Source organism: Colletotrichum phormii, assembly GCF_030913505.1.
Source record: "Colletotrichum phormii strain CBS 102054 chromosome Unknown BDP81scaffold_15, whole genome shotgun sequence".
Taxonomy (NCBI): domain Eukaryota; kingdom Fungi; phylum Ascomycota; class Sordariomycetes; order Glomerellales; family Glomerellaceae; genus Colletotrichum; species Colletotrichum phormii.
In genome coordinates this window covers 837,408-852,030 of record NW_026851457.1, presented here as the reverse complement: position 1 = coordinate 852,030, position 14,623 = coordinate 837,408, and the positions used below count along the sequence as shown (strand labels likewise).

At 52.9% G+C, this 14,623-nt stretch overlaps 6 protein-coding genes across 6 annotated transcripts; 2 read left to right on the top strand and 4 right to left on the bottom strand.

Moving 5' to 3' along the window:
- Window positions 1-409: 409 nt before the first annotated feature.
- On the bottom strand, window positions 410-1,552 carry BDP81DRAFT_451640 (AoPex11B; the record flags this gene model as incomplete). The annotated part of the gene is made up of 2 exons (XM_060592649.1): window positions 410-1,323; window positions 1,504-1,552. The coding sequence occupies 2 exons, from the start codon at window positions 1,550-1,552 to the stop codon at window positions 410-412; spliced, it is 963 nt and encodes a 320-aa protein (XP_060443038.1).
- A 467-nt stretch (window positions 1,553-2,019) lies between these two features.
- On the bottom strand, window positions 2,020-3,832 carry BDP81DRAFT_353265 (NADH oxidoreductase). The gene is made up of 3 exons (XM_060586242.1): window positions 3,519-3,832; window positions 2,439-3,426; window positions 2,020-2,383 (listed from the first exon to the last, which is right to left on the bottom strand). The coding sequence occupies exons 1-3, from the start codon at window positions 3,789-3,791 to the stop codon at window positions 2,211-2,213; spliced, it is 1,434 nt and encodes a 477-aa protein (XP_060443037.1). The 5' UTR covers window positions 3,792-3,832; the 3' UTR covers window positions 2,020-2,210.
- A 200-nt stretch (window positions 3,833-4,032) lies between these two features.
- Window positions 4,033-4,836, top strand: BDP81DRAFT_473322 (transferase hexapeptide domain-containing protein). Its single transcript, XM_060594650.1, has 2 exons — window positions 4,033-4,565; window positions 4,618-4,836. The coding sequence occupies exons 1-2, from the start codon at window positions 4,176-4,178 to the stop codon at window positions 4,807-4,809; spliced, it is 582 nt and encodes a 193-aa protein (XP_060443036.1). The 5' UTR covers window positions 4,033-4,175; the 3' UTR covers window positions 4,810-4,836.
- A 1,516-nt stretch (window positions 4,837-6,352) lies between these two features.
- On the bottom strand, window positions 6,353-6,886 carry BDP81DRAFT_396398 (uncharacterized protein; the record flags this gene model as incomplete). The annotated part of the gene is made up of 1 exon (XM_060588184.1): window positions 6,353-6,886. The coding sequence occupies one exon, from the start codon at window positions 6,884-6,886 to the stop codon at window positions 6,353-6,355; it is 534 nt and encodes a 177-aa protein (XP_060443035.1).
- A 2,253-nt stretch (window positions 6,887-9,139) lies between these two features.
- BDP81DRAFT_408227 (cation efflux family protein) lies at window positions 9,140-11,585 on the bottom strand. The gene is made up of 9 exons (XM_060589041.1): window positions 11,451-11,585; window positions 10,641-11,191; window positions 10,556-10,582; window positions 10,416-10,493; window positions 10,263-10,337; window positions 10,044-10,199; window positions 9,727-9,975; window positions 9,554-9,671; window positions 9,140-9,485 (listed from the first exon to the last, which is right to left on the bottom strand). The coding sequence occupies exons 1-9, from the start codon at window positions 11,494-11,496 to the stop codon at window positions 9,286-9,288; spliced, it is 1,500 nt and encodes a 499-aa protein (XP_060443034.1). The 5' UTR covers window positions 11,497-11,585; the 3' UTR covers window positions 9,140-9,285.
- A 2,241-nt stretch (window positions 11,586-13,826) lies between these two features.
- Window positions 13,827-14,601, top strand: BDP81DRAFT_58915 (uncharacterized protein). Its single transcript, XM_060596022.1, has one exon. The coding sequence runs from the start codon at window positions 13,953-13,955 to the stop codon at window positions 14,478-14,480; it is 528 nt and encodes a 175-aa protein (XP_060443033.1). The 5' UTR covers window positions 13,827-13,952; the 3' UTR covers window positions 14,481-14,601.
- Window positions 14,602-14,623: the final 22 nt, after the last annotated feature.

Below are 14,623 nucleotides of genomic sequence, written 5' to 3'. Positions count from 1 at the left end.
AGACCTCTTCGGCATAGGGGCTCAAATTGAGAAACAACAATCTCACCGCCTTGAACGTCTGCGTTGTCCATAGCTTTTGGCGGAGTGCCAAAAGTCCGGATGTGGGCTCGCTGATCGTTGTACCCGTACCACCTCATGACGTGGAGAAGGAGATGATATATGTGACACTATGAACGAAGACTGGCCTGGAGTTTGTGTAAAGACTGCCCTTTGATTTTGAAATTTGATATTATATAAGACTTTACGCAATGTCCGTCTATAAATCTATATAAATTTAAAGGCAAGCCCCTCAATTCCCAAGGCAAATGCTCTAGAAGGGGGCACACTCAATCATTGTACCCCCCACGCCCATCTTGTGAGCCATAGACAAACCCCATTTCGGATCTCTAGCTGTACCTAAAGACTTTTATCAAGAGCTCCTCCTCTCTCTAACAGTCGCACCACATCTATCCCAAATGTCTCTACTGCTCAAGACGGTAGTGATGAGCATGGCAATCCCAACAGTCCCCGGCTGAACATTAACCCAACCCAGAATCACGCCCGGAATAAGGCAATCCAGCGAATCGGAAAAGATCTTGCGCCCGAGGCTCTTGACCTTGACCGCAACCTCCCTCCTCCACCGCTTCATATTCTCCCGCCTCTTCATGACAATAGCCCGGAGACGAGTACGCTCAGCCTCCCAGTCAAGCTTCTCATCCTCTACCTCTTCCTGCTTCTTTTCGTCGGAGACAGCGGCAGCATCTTTCTCAGAAGCTCCCTCAACGGCAGCATTCTTTGTCTCCCCCGGCTTCTCTCCCGTCCCATACCCGTGACCATGCCGCGGCACCGGCGCGTACGCAAAAGCCTTGAGCAAGCGCGTCAAATTCGCAAACACACCCGCCGCCAACGCAAGCAGCCAAAACCGCTGCGCCTCGACATTCAGCGCCCGCGTGCGCTCGGCGCCAAAGTAGCCGATGTGCGGCACGCCCAGGAGGTCCGGGAGGGTGAGGGACTCGAGACCGCCGTAGAGGCCGAGGAGCGTGAATTTGATGATGTCGAGCCAGGTCTCCAGACCCGCGCCTTGGCTCTTCTTAGCTGGTGAAGAGGACGATGATGACGGCGATGAGGAGATGGAGGTGTAGAGGTTGTAGGAAGTGCCAAAGGAGTTGAGGAACCAGAAGAAGCGGATGAAGCGGCGCGTCAGGTTGAGGTGGCCTCGTAGCGGGCCTAGAGCTTCGAGGAATGGGGGGTCTGCATCTAGGAGGGCGAGGGCCACGAGGGATGGGTATGCTGAGAAGATTGCGGTGAGGGCTTGGAGGCCGCGGAGGATGCGTTCGAGACCAGCTTGAGTATCATGTGTCAGCTTTCAAGAGAATGAAGAGTGAGAGTAAGCGGTGAGTGAGTTGGAGAGTGAGCGAGAGGCTTCATCTCGGGCAGCAGTGATGGAGGCGGATTAGACACATCGAATCCAATGGTTTAAATATGCAGCGTATAAGGATGCTGAATAGAGGACGATGTACTCACCACTGTCAGACCCAAAGGCGACGAACTGATCAAAAGTGAAAGAGGTCATCTCGGCGAGACTTTAATCGCCAAAGGACAGATAAGTAAGCAAAGCAATTCCAAGTTCATTCAAAGAAAAAGAAAAAGAAAAAAAAAATCCCGAATAAGAATATGTCACCAACGCGCGATGAATCCATAAAACGCACAATCTCCGACCGGTCGAGGGGTTGTCGTGGGCAGACGGGCGGTCAAAGAAATCGGGGACGGTGGTTTAGAGAAACCCCCGCCCGCCGTTCTTCGGAGGGTTCTTTGACCGGTGGTCCAGCCGAGTCCCGAGCTGTCCGAATCTGTGGGCCGAGAGGAAGATGCCTGGCATGCCTGCGGCTTGCATAAAGAGATGAGAAATGCAGTGGCCTTATTGGACGAAACATTTGTGGCTTAACGCCGATAGGGAGGCTTGAAGAATCAACGTGTATGATTCATAGACTCTTCTACATGAATCAACGATGCATTGGAGCAGTTAAGTTTGCCAATTAATTGTTAACGATGTCAGGAAACATCTAATATCTCCAATTGAGGTCATCACGAGAGCACCTGGGCTACGATATGAAGAACATTGAATAGTCGTGAACAAATGAACTCCAGCGCATTTAGGGCTCTGCTAATGTACTACTAATATATACAAGCCCTCGGGCGCCGGTCTACAAGCATGCAAAAAATCCAGCCTTTTACTGTCCCGGTGAAACCAGCTTGCCCTGAGCCCGGGCAGTCGGCTCCCAACCACCACCCAGAGCGTTAGCACCGCCGTTCAGCGCGGCGTACTCCTCCATTCTCTTCTCAAGCTCGGGACGGAAATGTCTAATAAGACCCTGAAGGGGCCAGGCGAAAGCCTCACCAAGAGCTAGACACAAGAATATTAGCAACGGGAATCGTTGACGTCATGGACGAATACATACCGCAAATAGTGTGACCCTCAACTTGCTTGGTGAGCTCCTGAAGCATGTCGATCTCGCGTGGCCGTCCCTGGCCCTTCTCGAAACGCTTCATGATCTGATCGGTCCACTTGCTGCCCTCTCTGCAGGGTGTGCATTGACCGCAGGACTCGTGGGCGTAGAAGTGGGAGAGACGGCTGATGGCGCGGACAACGTCGGTGCTCTTGTCCATGACAATGACAGCGGCGGTACCGAGACCGGACTGGCTGTCCTTGAGACCGTCAAAGTCCATAAGTTGGTTGTCGCAGACGCTCTTGGGAAGGATAGGGGTGGAAGAGCCACCGGGAATGACGGCCAAAAGGTTATCCCAGCCGCCACGGACACCGCCGCAGTGCTTGTCGATAAGCTCGCGCAGGGGTATCGACATCTCCTCCTCGACGGTGACGGGGTTGTTGACGTGACCGGAGATACAGAAGAGCTTGGTGCCCTGGTTACGCTCACGACCAAAGCCGGCGAACCAGTTGCCACCGCGTCTGCAAATGGTGGGGGCGACAGCGATGGTCTCGACGTTGGCGACGGTGGAAGGGCATCCGAAAAGACCGACAGCGGCGGGGAAAGGAGGCTTGAGACGGGGCTTTCCGGGCTTGCCCTCGAGTGACTCGATAAGGGAGGTCTCCTCACCGCAGACGTAGGCACCAGCACCACGGTGGATGAAGACGTCGAAGTCGTATCCGGAGTTGCAGGCGTTCTTGCCAATCAAACCGTCCTTGTATGCCTCGTTGATAGCGTTCTGGAGAACGGCGGCTTCGTGAACGAACTCGCCACGGATGTAGATATAGGCGGCGGTGGCGTTCATCGCTCTGCCGGCGACGAGGCAGCCCTCGATGAGCTTGTGGGGGTCCTTTCGCATAATCTCGCGGTCCTTGCAGGTTCCGGGCTCGCCCTCATCGGCATTGACGACCAGATATCTCGGCTTGTCGTCCTTGTCCCAGTCCTTGAAGTTCATGAACGACTGTACGGTTGCCATTGCGTTAGCCCGTTGTTCCGCTCCTTCCCTTGATTGCCGCGGCAATACTCCAGCAAAATCGCAAGGTGGCAACCTACCCATTTCAATCCTGAAGGGAAACCGGCACCTCCGCGTCCACGGAGACCGGAGGCCTTGACCTCGCTGATAATCCAGTCGTGTCCCTTGAGAATGATCTCCTTCGTCTTGTGCCAATCGCCCAACTTCTTCGCGGAAGCCAGCGTCGGGGGCAACCGGCCGTAGAGATTCTGGAAAATACGGTCCTGATCCTTGAGTCCGCCGTAGGTTCGTACTGTCGCAAAGTTTCGCGCAGCCTGAGCGGCCTGCGCGGGCAACCGCCGTGGAGTGGCCATCGTGGGCGATTTGGGGGGGGTTTGGTGGTGGATGGAGGTTGTCGATCGGAGGAATTCGTCGTCGTGGGACACAGCTCAGTTGCACCAAATCGATGATGCTTATTTCCAACTGGCGTTGATTGGCCAATGCGGGTCATTTAGTCAGCGAGGAGGTCACGTGGTAGCGTGAATGCATTAACCGGGGTTATGCGCTGGGGCAGCTCCAGAGAATCGACGTCGGACTCTACTGCCCCACGGCAAGCTACCCCATCACTAATACCGTTGCGCGTCGCATCTCGGTCTTCCATGTGAGCCCCGGATTGTCATAGGCGTCACCAATAATGCGCCTTACATCATTTGGCTAGGATTTACATTGGGTCGGAGAAATCCAGGACACGTACCACAATGTCGTCTAACAAGCGGCATTCTATGCTGCCCGCCGTCTCCAACCAAGGCCCGCGACCGCCCGTCAGCTTCTCGTCTTCTCTCACCGTTGCCGATAGCGCCATTCTCGTCGGAACACACTCTATTACGATCCAGTCAGAAAGCGTATTGCACCCGCGATCGAAGCTTGAAACCACGAATGGCAGCATCCTCATCGGTCGGAGGTGCATCATTCACGAGCGGGCTCATATCGGGGTAGTTGGTAATGACGACGCCAGCGGAGGCATCTCGCTCGGAGACTACGTGACGGTAGAGGTTGGCGCCATCATTGAAGCTGGGGGAACAGATATCGGAACAGACACGGTGGTTGGGGTCCGATCTCGAATTGGAAATGGTGCTATCATTGGCAAGGTTGGTGTCGTCTTTCTGTTAGACTAGCTGGGATGCTAACTAATTGCTGCAGAACTGTACGATCTCACCTTTGACGGTCATCAAACCTGGCGAAAAGGTTCCGGATTTCACAGTGGTCTACTCGAATGGACAAAGACGGACGGACAGGCGAGGAGTCGCAGACTTGAGGCATAAGGCGCAGGCGCGGCAGATTGATGTGCTTAGGAGATTGATACCCAACAAGGCCGAGAAATGGCTGAGTTAAGAATGGAATAGAAATGATACCCCGTGATTCAAAGTATACATGTGCTATGCAATTGGTGGCGTAGGCCGACAAGCGGTGAACCAATTCAAAATCTGAGGGATAGGAGAGGTACATATTCGAAGTCCATCGGAGGACCCCCAACCGCAGTAGCCGAGCGGTATACAACTGTTAGAAATGCCAATGGTGCATTTCATAGACACTCGAACCTCGCAAGTTCGAGTGTTGAACTTTTGCCATTTTCTAGCATCGCCTTTCTTTCCCTGCCAAAGGAAGCAAGGAAATCAACGAAGAATGATCCTAGCACCAGGCTAACTAACTTACATCCGGATATCTATCTGTAAGTACAAAAGGACCGTTCGGATATTTGCAGCCCGTTGCTTGTTGAGATCTAGAGATGATTCGCTCCCCGTAAGGGTTGGGAGACTCCCCTCCCCCTATTGATAGACATGAGATAGAAGGTCGCGCAACACGGTTTTCGGCAGTCACCAATAACAAGACCATGGAAGATCAAGCTTCCCTCCTGTGATTACATTTGCCAACTTCTACTTCACCAGACGCAGGTTTGGCATCACTTCCCTGCCGGCTAGAAGAGAGGGCGAAGTGAAGACATGATGGGGTTGGTTGCTCTGGGCGACTGGGTGTTCCCAATCCCAGATGCGATATTTCCTAAGTCTGCAACTGACCCTTGCTCATCTAAGGCCAGCATGCAATTGCCAACAGGATACACGCAAGTGGGCTGGGCAGAATTTGCAACTTCAAGAAGCGCTTCTCATTCATAGGCTAAAGGCTTCGCTGAAACCAACTAAACATACAACAGTAGTAAAGTAAGTCCGAGATGATCCTGGCCCTAGTATCACCGAATTTGGGTAGCCATTGCTCTCGTCAACCTCAGTAGCATGATTCGATCTTTGATAACATCCTCCTCTGGCCTATTCGATGCTAACCATTCAACGGACCGGCCATGAATCCATTCGGTAATGACCGCGGCGCGGTCGATATCGTCTTGGCTGTCGCGCTGCTCCATTGTCTCGACTCCCGGCTTTGGAAGCAAATTGCAAACCTCGAGCCGAGAAGAGGAGTTGCGCACAGCCATGTCGTGACACCGAAGGTTGCCAAAATGGAGAAATCCGATGATGTAGTCCAGATCCAGCTTGCGGCCGGACCGAAGAACGATATCGTTGTCGAGGATGTGTTTACGAATGAAGCCGGCAATCAAGTTTAACACCGCAGGGTGCGCCATGATTGCTTTTCCATCGAAAATAAGGGTCTGTACAGAAAGGGAACTGATTTGGCCCCTTTCGACTGACGCAGCGGAAGACGAAGGGAAACTGTTGAGGGCATCGATTCGTCCCGGAGGATTCAACTTTTCCCTCAACACTTTGACGGCGTCCGGGAAGGAGCGATAAGTTTCGCAGATAGCGGAGAAGGCTTGGTCACCGTCGATGGTCCCATCAAGATATCTAGAGATATTGGTGTGGACGTCGTCGAAAAGCTGAAGAGCAGCAGTGGAAGTCTTCCTGGGAATGATTGTTTGACTGGTGTTCTAAGCCTTGGAGTCAAAACTAACGGGTCGGTCATCGATGCCCGATTTGGTGGTCTCGAGATTGCGGCCCAGCCCAAGTCCCCCGGTGGCCGTCCACAGTTCCCGAGACGCAGGCCACTTCTCCGCAAAGGGAAGAGTATGTGCTTTTTTGGCATGTTCAGGCTGAGGGTTGTGTGAAAAGACCTCTACGGCCTGGTATAAACTGACACGCTGGAAATACTGCCCGTAGTAGAAGATGGTACGTCGGAGATCGTTTGTAATGGGATCCCAGTAGCCAGCTTTGATGGCCCGCTGGCGGAAGTCGAAGACGGCGGCCGGGTTGTTCTTGCGCCACGCCCTGAACAATTGGCCTGTGGCGTGTTCTTCTTGAATGAAGCGTGCCTCCCCACCCCAGAGGCATATAACGCGAAAGTATCCACGAAAATCGAGGAATCCATTGCTCAAGTTCGCAGTGCATCTTTGGTAGATTTTGTCGTAAGTCAGGATATGGTGGGTGGGTTGAGGTACCAAGTACCAATAGTTGTTGTCGGCCATCTGATTAGGAAGAGAAGGAGACGGAAATAGCCGTGGCCTTCGTCTCGAATAAAGAGCCTTACGGGTGTTTGGGTGGAATGATGATGTCCTTGGGCCCCAAATTATGTCGTGTTGATGATGTGGGTGGGAACGTCGGGTTGGAAGAAGCCAAGGGGGAAGAGACGAGTAAATCAACAGTGTCAAGATGCCAATCAGAGTACCAAAGTTTCTCCTGGGTGCCTAAATACAATAAGAGAAGGAGCTGGCAGTAATTCGTTCGTGGATACCCAGGACTTTCTTCCCAGACAGAGTCCTAGACTGGCCGCTTGCCTCGTGGTAAGAATCAGCGGGGTGCGGTAAGTTCGCTTCCATCTCTCCTTCCTGCATGCTTCACCGCAATAAGATGAAAGATGCAAGAAGGAACATATAACTCTGCAGAGGCAAGGCAGTAACCTTGGATCTGTACTTGCCTAGATGGACCTGTCTTATTGCGGCCGGAAGCTACGACCTAACGCCGGGTCCCAAATGGGGACGTTAACGGCCCCACTCCGGCGGCGTCCTGACGTATCTTGGAAAATTACATCTACCTTGGATCTCCAGTCATTGTGAAAAAGGTTTAAGACCACTTTCTGACTTTAGATTCAGAGACCTCTTCAAATGTATTTGCTCAGGGCTTGGGCTTCTTCGCCTTTGGATGGAGCATCCATTTCGGTATACAGGTTCAGGATAGGGGTGAAAAGTTGATTGTAAATGAAGACCAACCGAAAGACCAACGTAATTTTGATTCTTCGTAACTCAATGTATGATCAGGAACAATTGTAGACTCTTGATAGCACGATGACACCAAATACCCTCCTGTCTTTCACCATCTTGGTCACATCACGGGCTCATCGAGGCCTGTGTTCCGTAAGGCGCTTTATGGCGGGCTTCCTTTTCTGACAAAAAAAAAAGGTTCACGCAAATACAAATCGGTGCCTTATTTATCTAGACTTTTGATCGTGTACATGGTGCTGCCAGTCCGCTGCTCAGACGTATTCACATTACCCAAAGTCTGTTGAAATACAAAGTTTTGTCTTGTACTCCGATTCTCTACCGATATAGCTCAACATAGAGCATTCTCCTCTACTCTCTACTCAGATGCTCAGTATAGTAAAGGCTCATGCCCTTGCGTCGAGGAACGGTCCGGGAATATCTCAAGCAAGCAACAGTCAGTCACACATCCACACATCAACATATTCGAGCCCCACCGTGCTTGGTGGCCGAAGACCCCGCGGAAGACGCATCAACCCACAACACATTCCGAGGATCGTCGGTGATGTGGATCTCGAGACCGGGACATGGAACACGAGAACAGCTCCTCCTGACAAAAAAGTCGACACAAACACGTCAACTCGCACGTCCCTTCCGTCCCACAGCCCCCTCAACCCCTCTCCGATCTTCTCCGTAGGCTTTCTTTGTCTCTCTCTCTCTCTCTCTCTCTCTCTCTCTCTCATCCATGATCCATCCGGCATCCCCCTATCCTCCGCCAAGCCAAGACTGGGGTTAAGAAGAAAGACGCGTAGCCAAGCCTTCGATACCCGGGGCAAGAGTCACAGGACTACGACATGTCAAAACTGGGCTTGGCTGTTGCCGTCTCATGCTGCTTCAGCCGCCAAGTTCTTGTCGTCCAACTTTACTTGGCGATCCCCTCCCCCCAAAAAAGTCCAGATAAAAGATAGAAGCTCGGTCCAGCTCAACTTATACCAAGTTCGATGCCACGCTCAAGTACCGCTAAGTGCCATCAACAAAACTTGCCAGGTGCCATAGGTGTTAGCCATCACTTACACCGCCCCACTCTGGGCACTCTCGAGTCTCCAAAGTTCTCTCAACGATATCGGATAGCGCCATCACCGTCGCAGCAGAACATGCACTTCAGACAGTCAAGAGTGTCTCGTCTGGGCACCAGGCATGAACAAGCTAACCCTCGCGAGCTAGCTGCTTCGTCGCGCCATACATGCCATTACGTTTTCTTCCTGGCATACCGTATGTCGTCTCTACGGGAAGCATCGTTTGCCGTCCCCATCGTGGTTTCATGTCCAGCCAAAGCCGTCTGTCAAGGAAGACTATTGGATATCTTTTGTGGCTCAGAGATGCTGTTTCCCCGCTGTTCCCCGTCTGTCCCCGTTTGTTCCCGCGTCGGGGGTGCGGAAACCCCTCCCCATGTCGAAACAAGGATAGTCAACGTAACTCTCTTCGCTGCAACGACATCGTGGCAGAGAGATTGATAAGGAATCTGGTTACTGTGTATACGATTACTGCCGGCTCCAAGACGCCAAGTTTACTTTGGTCACTACATCTCCCGCAACTTTTCCCTCGTGTCCCTTTTATTGCTCGCGCTTTTCCCTTTTTCTTCCATCGTCTATCCCTTCTCCCCATCCCCGTCATGCAGAGTTTCGCCCGCTAGAGATTTCGGTCTCTGTGACATCCGCCGTGTCTTTCTTCGTCCTCAACAGAATGTCCTTGAGCGTCCTCTTCTGGGGCTTCTTTGAGAGTCTCTCGTACAGCGGCTTGTGTTCCTCGTGAGGATCGTGAGCCTCGCTGTAGTCGACATGGACGAACGCTCTTTCGACATCAGACAATCCTAGCAGGCCAACAGTCAGCACATCAACTCCCCAAAAAACCATCGCCAAAAGGCAAAGAGTACTTTACCTTCAACCTTTCTCTGCAGCTCCTGAGCAACGTCGTGCGAGATCCTCAGGGGCGTTGTCTCGTCCATGACGATGTCAATCTCCACGTAGTAGTTTTGTCCTGCGTGATACGCGCGGCACTGCTCATGGGGTCAGATGGCTTTCTCACATGTCTCTCAACTTGGGGTTTCTTACAGTGTCAACTTTGAGAATCCGAGTATCGTGGGTCATGGCCATGTAAATCAGCTTTGAGACAAAGTCCCTCGGCGCCGACTTGCCGACGAGCAGCCACACTTGCTCAAAGGCGTTGGATACCCAGGAGAACAGGATGAGCAGCGCAATGCAGATGGCGCCAATGGGATCCAAGTACCACACAAAGCGGTCTCCCACAACAGACATGATCAGACCGAAGCTGTTGACAACAATGTCATTGCGATGATCGATCTACGGCTATTATTAGCAAAGACGTCGTCCGAACAGGCAGCCGCCCGGGGGAAGATTGGACAACATACGAAAAAGACATGCACCGAAGGGAATTTTCGGTAAGCGAAGCAGTAGATCATCAAGGAGGCCTTGGCAAAGATGGCCACGCCGACAATCACGATAGGCACGATGTGCAGTTGTTCAGAAGCCCGCTTGCCCTCGCCAAGGGCGCGGCCTGACTCGACCTGTTGCCCCGGATCAGCATCTCAAACTACCAAGTCATACGTCACTTGGCGACGACAGCTTACCAGTAGTTGAATGGCAACGGTTGTCATGAGAGCGCAGAAAAAGATGATTCCAATCGTCTCAATCCTGGTTCGTCCCTATTTTTCCATCCCCAGTCTGTCAGACCCTGTGTGGAAATCCAATTGCCAAGGGCGGGAATACTGCGAATAACTCACCACCGGATACTTGTAAACGCTTGGCCGCGCCGCCATCCTCGAAGTGACGAGCATCACAAAGGATGAGACCAAGTCCATCTAGGCATTTCTTAGTTAACTCCTACAATTATGCCGTACTCCGAAATATGGATTCAACTAACAAAGGCATCGGCTGCAGTGGCAAAAAGCTGGAAATTTCACGAGTCAATAGAGTCCGTGAGCACAGGGACTTGGGTGCCTATTTACCGACAGAGACCCAGTTGAGACGGCAGCGTAGAGCTGAATGACGAACAGGCAAAAGTTGACCGTGAAGGAGGCGTTGACGGCGAACTTGATCTTGGGACCCATTCGCGCGTCTTCGGCGACCTGCTGTCTCTCTTCGTCCTCTGCACCGAGGAACTGGTCAATGAGGTCATTTTGTCGGTTGTAGAACTTCTTCAACTTTCTCTTGTTGCCCTTGGGGTGCTCAATCTTCATCTGCTTCTTGGAGACATTGTCACGACGGTGTCGACCAAAGTCGTAGGGGTCCGGCCGATAAGTGTCGACGGTGGAAGCGTCCGTGGCGTCGACGTTGGAGTACGGGCCGTTAGCGACGCCGCTCTTGTTGGCTGCCGTATCGTTCGAAGTCGATACGAAGAGGCCTTCAGTCACAGCTTTGTCGTCCGTGCCAGATGGGTGAACCGGTGAGATGATGTCTGCGTTGTGCTTTAGGTGTTCATTGTGTTCCTTGTTCGCTTCAGCTTCAGCCTTCGAATTACTTTCCGAATGACCGACAGAGTTGCCTCGAGCTGAGGTGACTGAAGCACAATGGTCAGCGGGGACTGGTCGAAGTGTGCAAGAGTGGGATGAAGCAGTGGCCACCACAGTTGGTGGTCAGTGGTCAAGCAGGAGCAGCGGCAGGGAAATCCGATGCGAGTAGCAGTCGCACATCTCTGCGAGGATGTGATGAACCAGCCAGCAGAGTGGAAGGATAGGTGAGGCGAAGAGAGAGCATAGCGGGAAGGGGTGGGAAGGGGTGTGTCCAGGAAAAAAGAGACAGAGCCGAAACCCACGTACTAGATGATGGTTGGACGCCGTCCTGAGACTCGCGTGGAGTTTGCATTTTTGGGAACTATTGAGCTGGGTTGGTTCTTGGGGTGAAATGGGAAAGTAGAAGGATAGTACAATAGTGAAGTCGATTTGAGACTGGTGGTCATATATTAAAAGAGAGTAGATGGCATCCTACGTGTTCCTCATGTCATGCCCTCCTCTCCGCAAAGTCCGGGGGAGGTAGCCGGGCTGCAGAAGCGGCCCCCTTATGTCGTTGATTATCAGTAAACTCCTGCTGCCGGCGGCCCTGCCCCTCAATGTGCACATCTTGAATGGGCTAGAACTTTGAGATTGAGAGGGGGGAAACAAAAAGCACCCTGGGCAATGACGGCAAGATTTGAAATGTGGTGCGTGTACAGGAGGCTTTCCCGCTCGTTTCCTGCACGATTCCAACTCCACCGTTCCGCCAGTAAAGTGGTGATAATGGTGCACGAGGTGTTGATGTTCAGGGAACCAGGGGGCAGCTATTTGCGTCTTCCTGGTCAGAGACAACTCGTGCCGGTTTGACTTACAAGTGCAAGCGAGGGAGGCATACGCAGTCGGCAAGCGGAGTCGAGAGAGCAAAAGGTCATTTCGAGCCTAGCTTGGACTTTCAGAGGCAACAATGACAGAGGTGTGACCCTGCCAGAAAGCTCAGAAAGCAACGAAGAGACGGCAGTCAGTTACTGCCAAAGACACACCAGAAATGATGCATGGCTGACCAACAGGAGCAGGTTGCGGGATGGAGGATGATCAAGGAAAGGTCCGAGTCCAAGGGGGGGGGGGGGGGGGGGGTGTTTCACGCATGACGGCAGACCCAGGAGCCGCGTGAGCGCACCGAGACAGGAAGCGATTGCCCTTCTGCCAAGAGTTTGGGGCTGTTACAGAGTTTTGGGCAAAGTAGTAGCTGTAGCGTAATCCAAAGCCGACTGTTGGCTCTCGCGGTCGTTGGTGCTGCCTTCTACCAGACGTTGAGACTTCGCGAGACTCGGGCAGAGTTTGGAAGGCGAGAGCTGAGCGCTCGGAACAACTTGCATGTTTGTTTCAATCCGGAGCAAGAATGAACGACTCCAACACGCAACATCCCCGCTTTTCTTCGTCTCCAACTTCTCTCTTTCAACTTCACTCACAAACACACACACACATACCTCGGTGACAACTGTGCCACTCTCTCGTATCACCAACTCGTGCCGGTTCAGCTATCGACTCACGCTCAGATACTATAGCTTTGCTTAGTGCCATCACCCTCAACAGCAACAACACGCGGGCCCTGTCTCCTGTCTCTCGACTGGCCTCATCTCTTGTCTCTCTTGTCCATCTCAGACGCCAAGGGCTCCTCTTTTCCATCACGTCCCTTGGCTGCTTGGCTACCCCAAGTTTTACCAGCCCTGCCTGGAAACTCATGGTGCGGGACTTGTTGACGATTTCTCGGCGCCAGGATGTCATCCCATCCCATCTTGTGAGCCCATCCAGAGTCATTCGTCACGCTTTCTCTCACCTCTCACTTTTTTTTATTTACTATGGAGTATGGACATCAGCCTCCGACTAAGCCCCGACTGCGATTGTCGCGGTGGCTGCGCGTTGTTAGGCAAAACTTGCCCTCAGATGTTTGTCCGATATAGGAAACTCTGCACGTGAGACACTCGAGGAGTAGACCCAGAGAAGCCCCGGCAAGAAGAAGCGGAGAAGAAGCAGAAGCCGACTAGAAGCAGAACCGAGAGCAGATGGAACCTTCAGTCAGTCTCCTCCCATCAGCCCGTACTACCAAGCCTGCTAAACCACCAAGGCAGCTTGGCTAACCCTTCTCTGCAGAATCGCAGCCAAGCCAAAATCAACGAAAGAATGCCATCCGCTGCCATGGGAAAAGGGGACAAGTGTGTTAGTGCTCTTGGCTTCACTCTTGGCTTTCGACGGCTTGTGCCTGTCCCGCCAAGTTTCCCCCCTCTCTCTCCCTTGAGTCTCCAGTCTCCGCGCCTCCAGTCAAGCCTCCCCCGCGCTTCTTCTTCTTCGCGGACTACCCGGGAAGCCTCCCTGTCAAATCGAGTTAAGAATTTTCCGACTGGCAACCCCGGCGCCTGACCCCGGGAGACTCCCGTTTCACACAACCCAAATTTTACAAATGCCGGCGCCCCATTTTGACGCGCACCCCACGTCGATATGGACCCCTTCGCGCTTGGCAACGACCCGATGGAAGATGGACTGTCGTCTCGTTTGGGATATTGCCCATCATGAACCATTATCAGTCCTATTTGCCAAGCGCAACGGGTGTGAAGCTGTGCCGAGTCGAGACGAAAAGTTCGATCAGCCACCGCTTACTTGCACGTACAGAGACAGAGTAGCATCCACGCCATCCAACCCATCATCAGTCCCATACAACTTGTTTCTTATCCGTCAGGTCGAGCCGGGCTCTCAGACTTCCCGTCTCGACTGCCTCCGGCAAATCATGCTATAACAAACAACATCGGATCCGGTCAGCGGCCGGGATCATCGATGCTAGACACAAGCTGGGTCTCAGGCACGCCGCACCGCAGCAAGTTGCTCGACTCGACTCGACTCGACTCAACCGCGGTCGACTTAGCCTACCTTTCCGCCCCCCCCCCATACGGATACACACGGTTGTTGCCCACGGTGAACCTTGTTCCCGTTCAGGTCCTCCCGCTTCCCGCTTCCCGCGAGGCGGACGCTAAGGCCACGTCCCCCCATCACGAACCCACCAAGGCTCAACCTCAGCTGCCTCATCCTTGGCAACGTCTTCTATTTCTGAATCGGCTGGGCGGCACAGGGACCGCTGTCCCATGTCAACGTGTATTCTTTCCCTACCCGCCTTCACACGGGCTGCATTGCGCGGGCTGTCATAGGAAGCATATTAAAGCGAGTCGAGCCCAGACTTTGACCAAGATTTCCCTTTGCCCATCATCAGAGCGTCTGTTGTCGTTCTATGCTTTTATCGCCCGTTTCTTCCTTCCCTTTTTTCCTTTCTCTTCGTGTCCACTTCCTTTCATTCCCCTTGCACTCTAAACTACCACGACAGCTGGGGTCAGATCAGCATTTTCGTCTGTTCTCTAACTGATGCTGCGGGACAGCTTCTTATGTCTCCTTGTTTTCAGTTGCCTTCGCTTTCCGAATGAGTCCTTGTCAGTAGGCGGCCCCGGATTTTTTGG

Coding starts and splice junctions, on each gene's coding strand:
- BDP81DRAFT_353265 (XM_060586242.1), bottom strand. CDS start 3,791: ATGGCCACTCCACGGCGGTTGCCCGCGCAGGCCGCTCAGGCTGCGCGA. Junction 3,427..3,518: donor TCCCTTCAGGATTGAAATGG/GTAGGTTGCCAC, acceptor GCAACCGTACAG/TCGTTCATGAACTTCAAGGA. Junction 2,384..2,438: donor TGAGGGTCACACTATTTGCG/GTATGTATTCGT, acceptor TCTTGTGTCTAG/CTCTTGGTGAGGCTTTCGCC.
- BDP81DRAFT_473322 (XM_060594650.1), top strand. CDS start 4,176: ATGTCGTCTAACAAGCGGCATTCTATGCTGCCCGCCGTCTCCAACCAA. Junction 4,566..4,617: donor ATGGTGCTATCATTGGCAAG/GTTGGTGTCGTC, acceptor TAATTGCTGCAG/AACTGTACGATCTCACCTTT.
- BDP81DRAFT_408227 (XM_060589041.1), bottom strand. CDS start 11,496: ATGCAAACTCCACGCGAGTCTCAGGACGGCGTCCAACCATCATCTA. Junction 10,338..10,415: donor GCGTTTACAAGTATCCGGTG/GTGAGTTATTCG, acceptor ATGGAAAAATAG/GGACGAACCAGGATTGAGAC. Junction 9,486..9,553: donor GCTGCAGAGAAAGGTTGAAG/GTAAAGTACTCT, acceptor TTGGCCTGCTAG/GATTGTCTGATGTCGAAAGA.
- BDP81DRAFT_58915 (XM_060596022.1), top strand. CDS start 13,953: ATGCTAGACACAAGCTGGGTCTCAGGCACGCCGCACCGCAGCAAGTTG.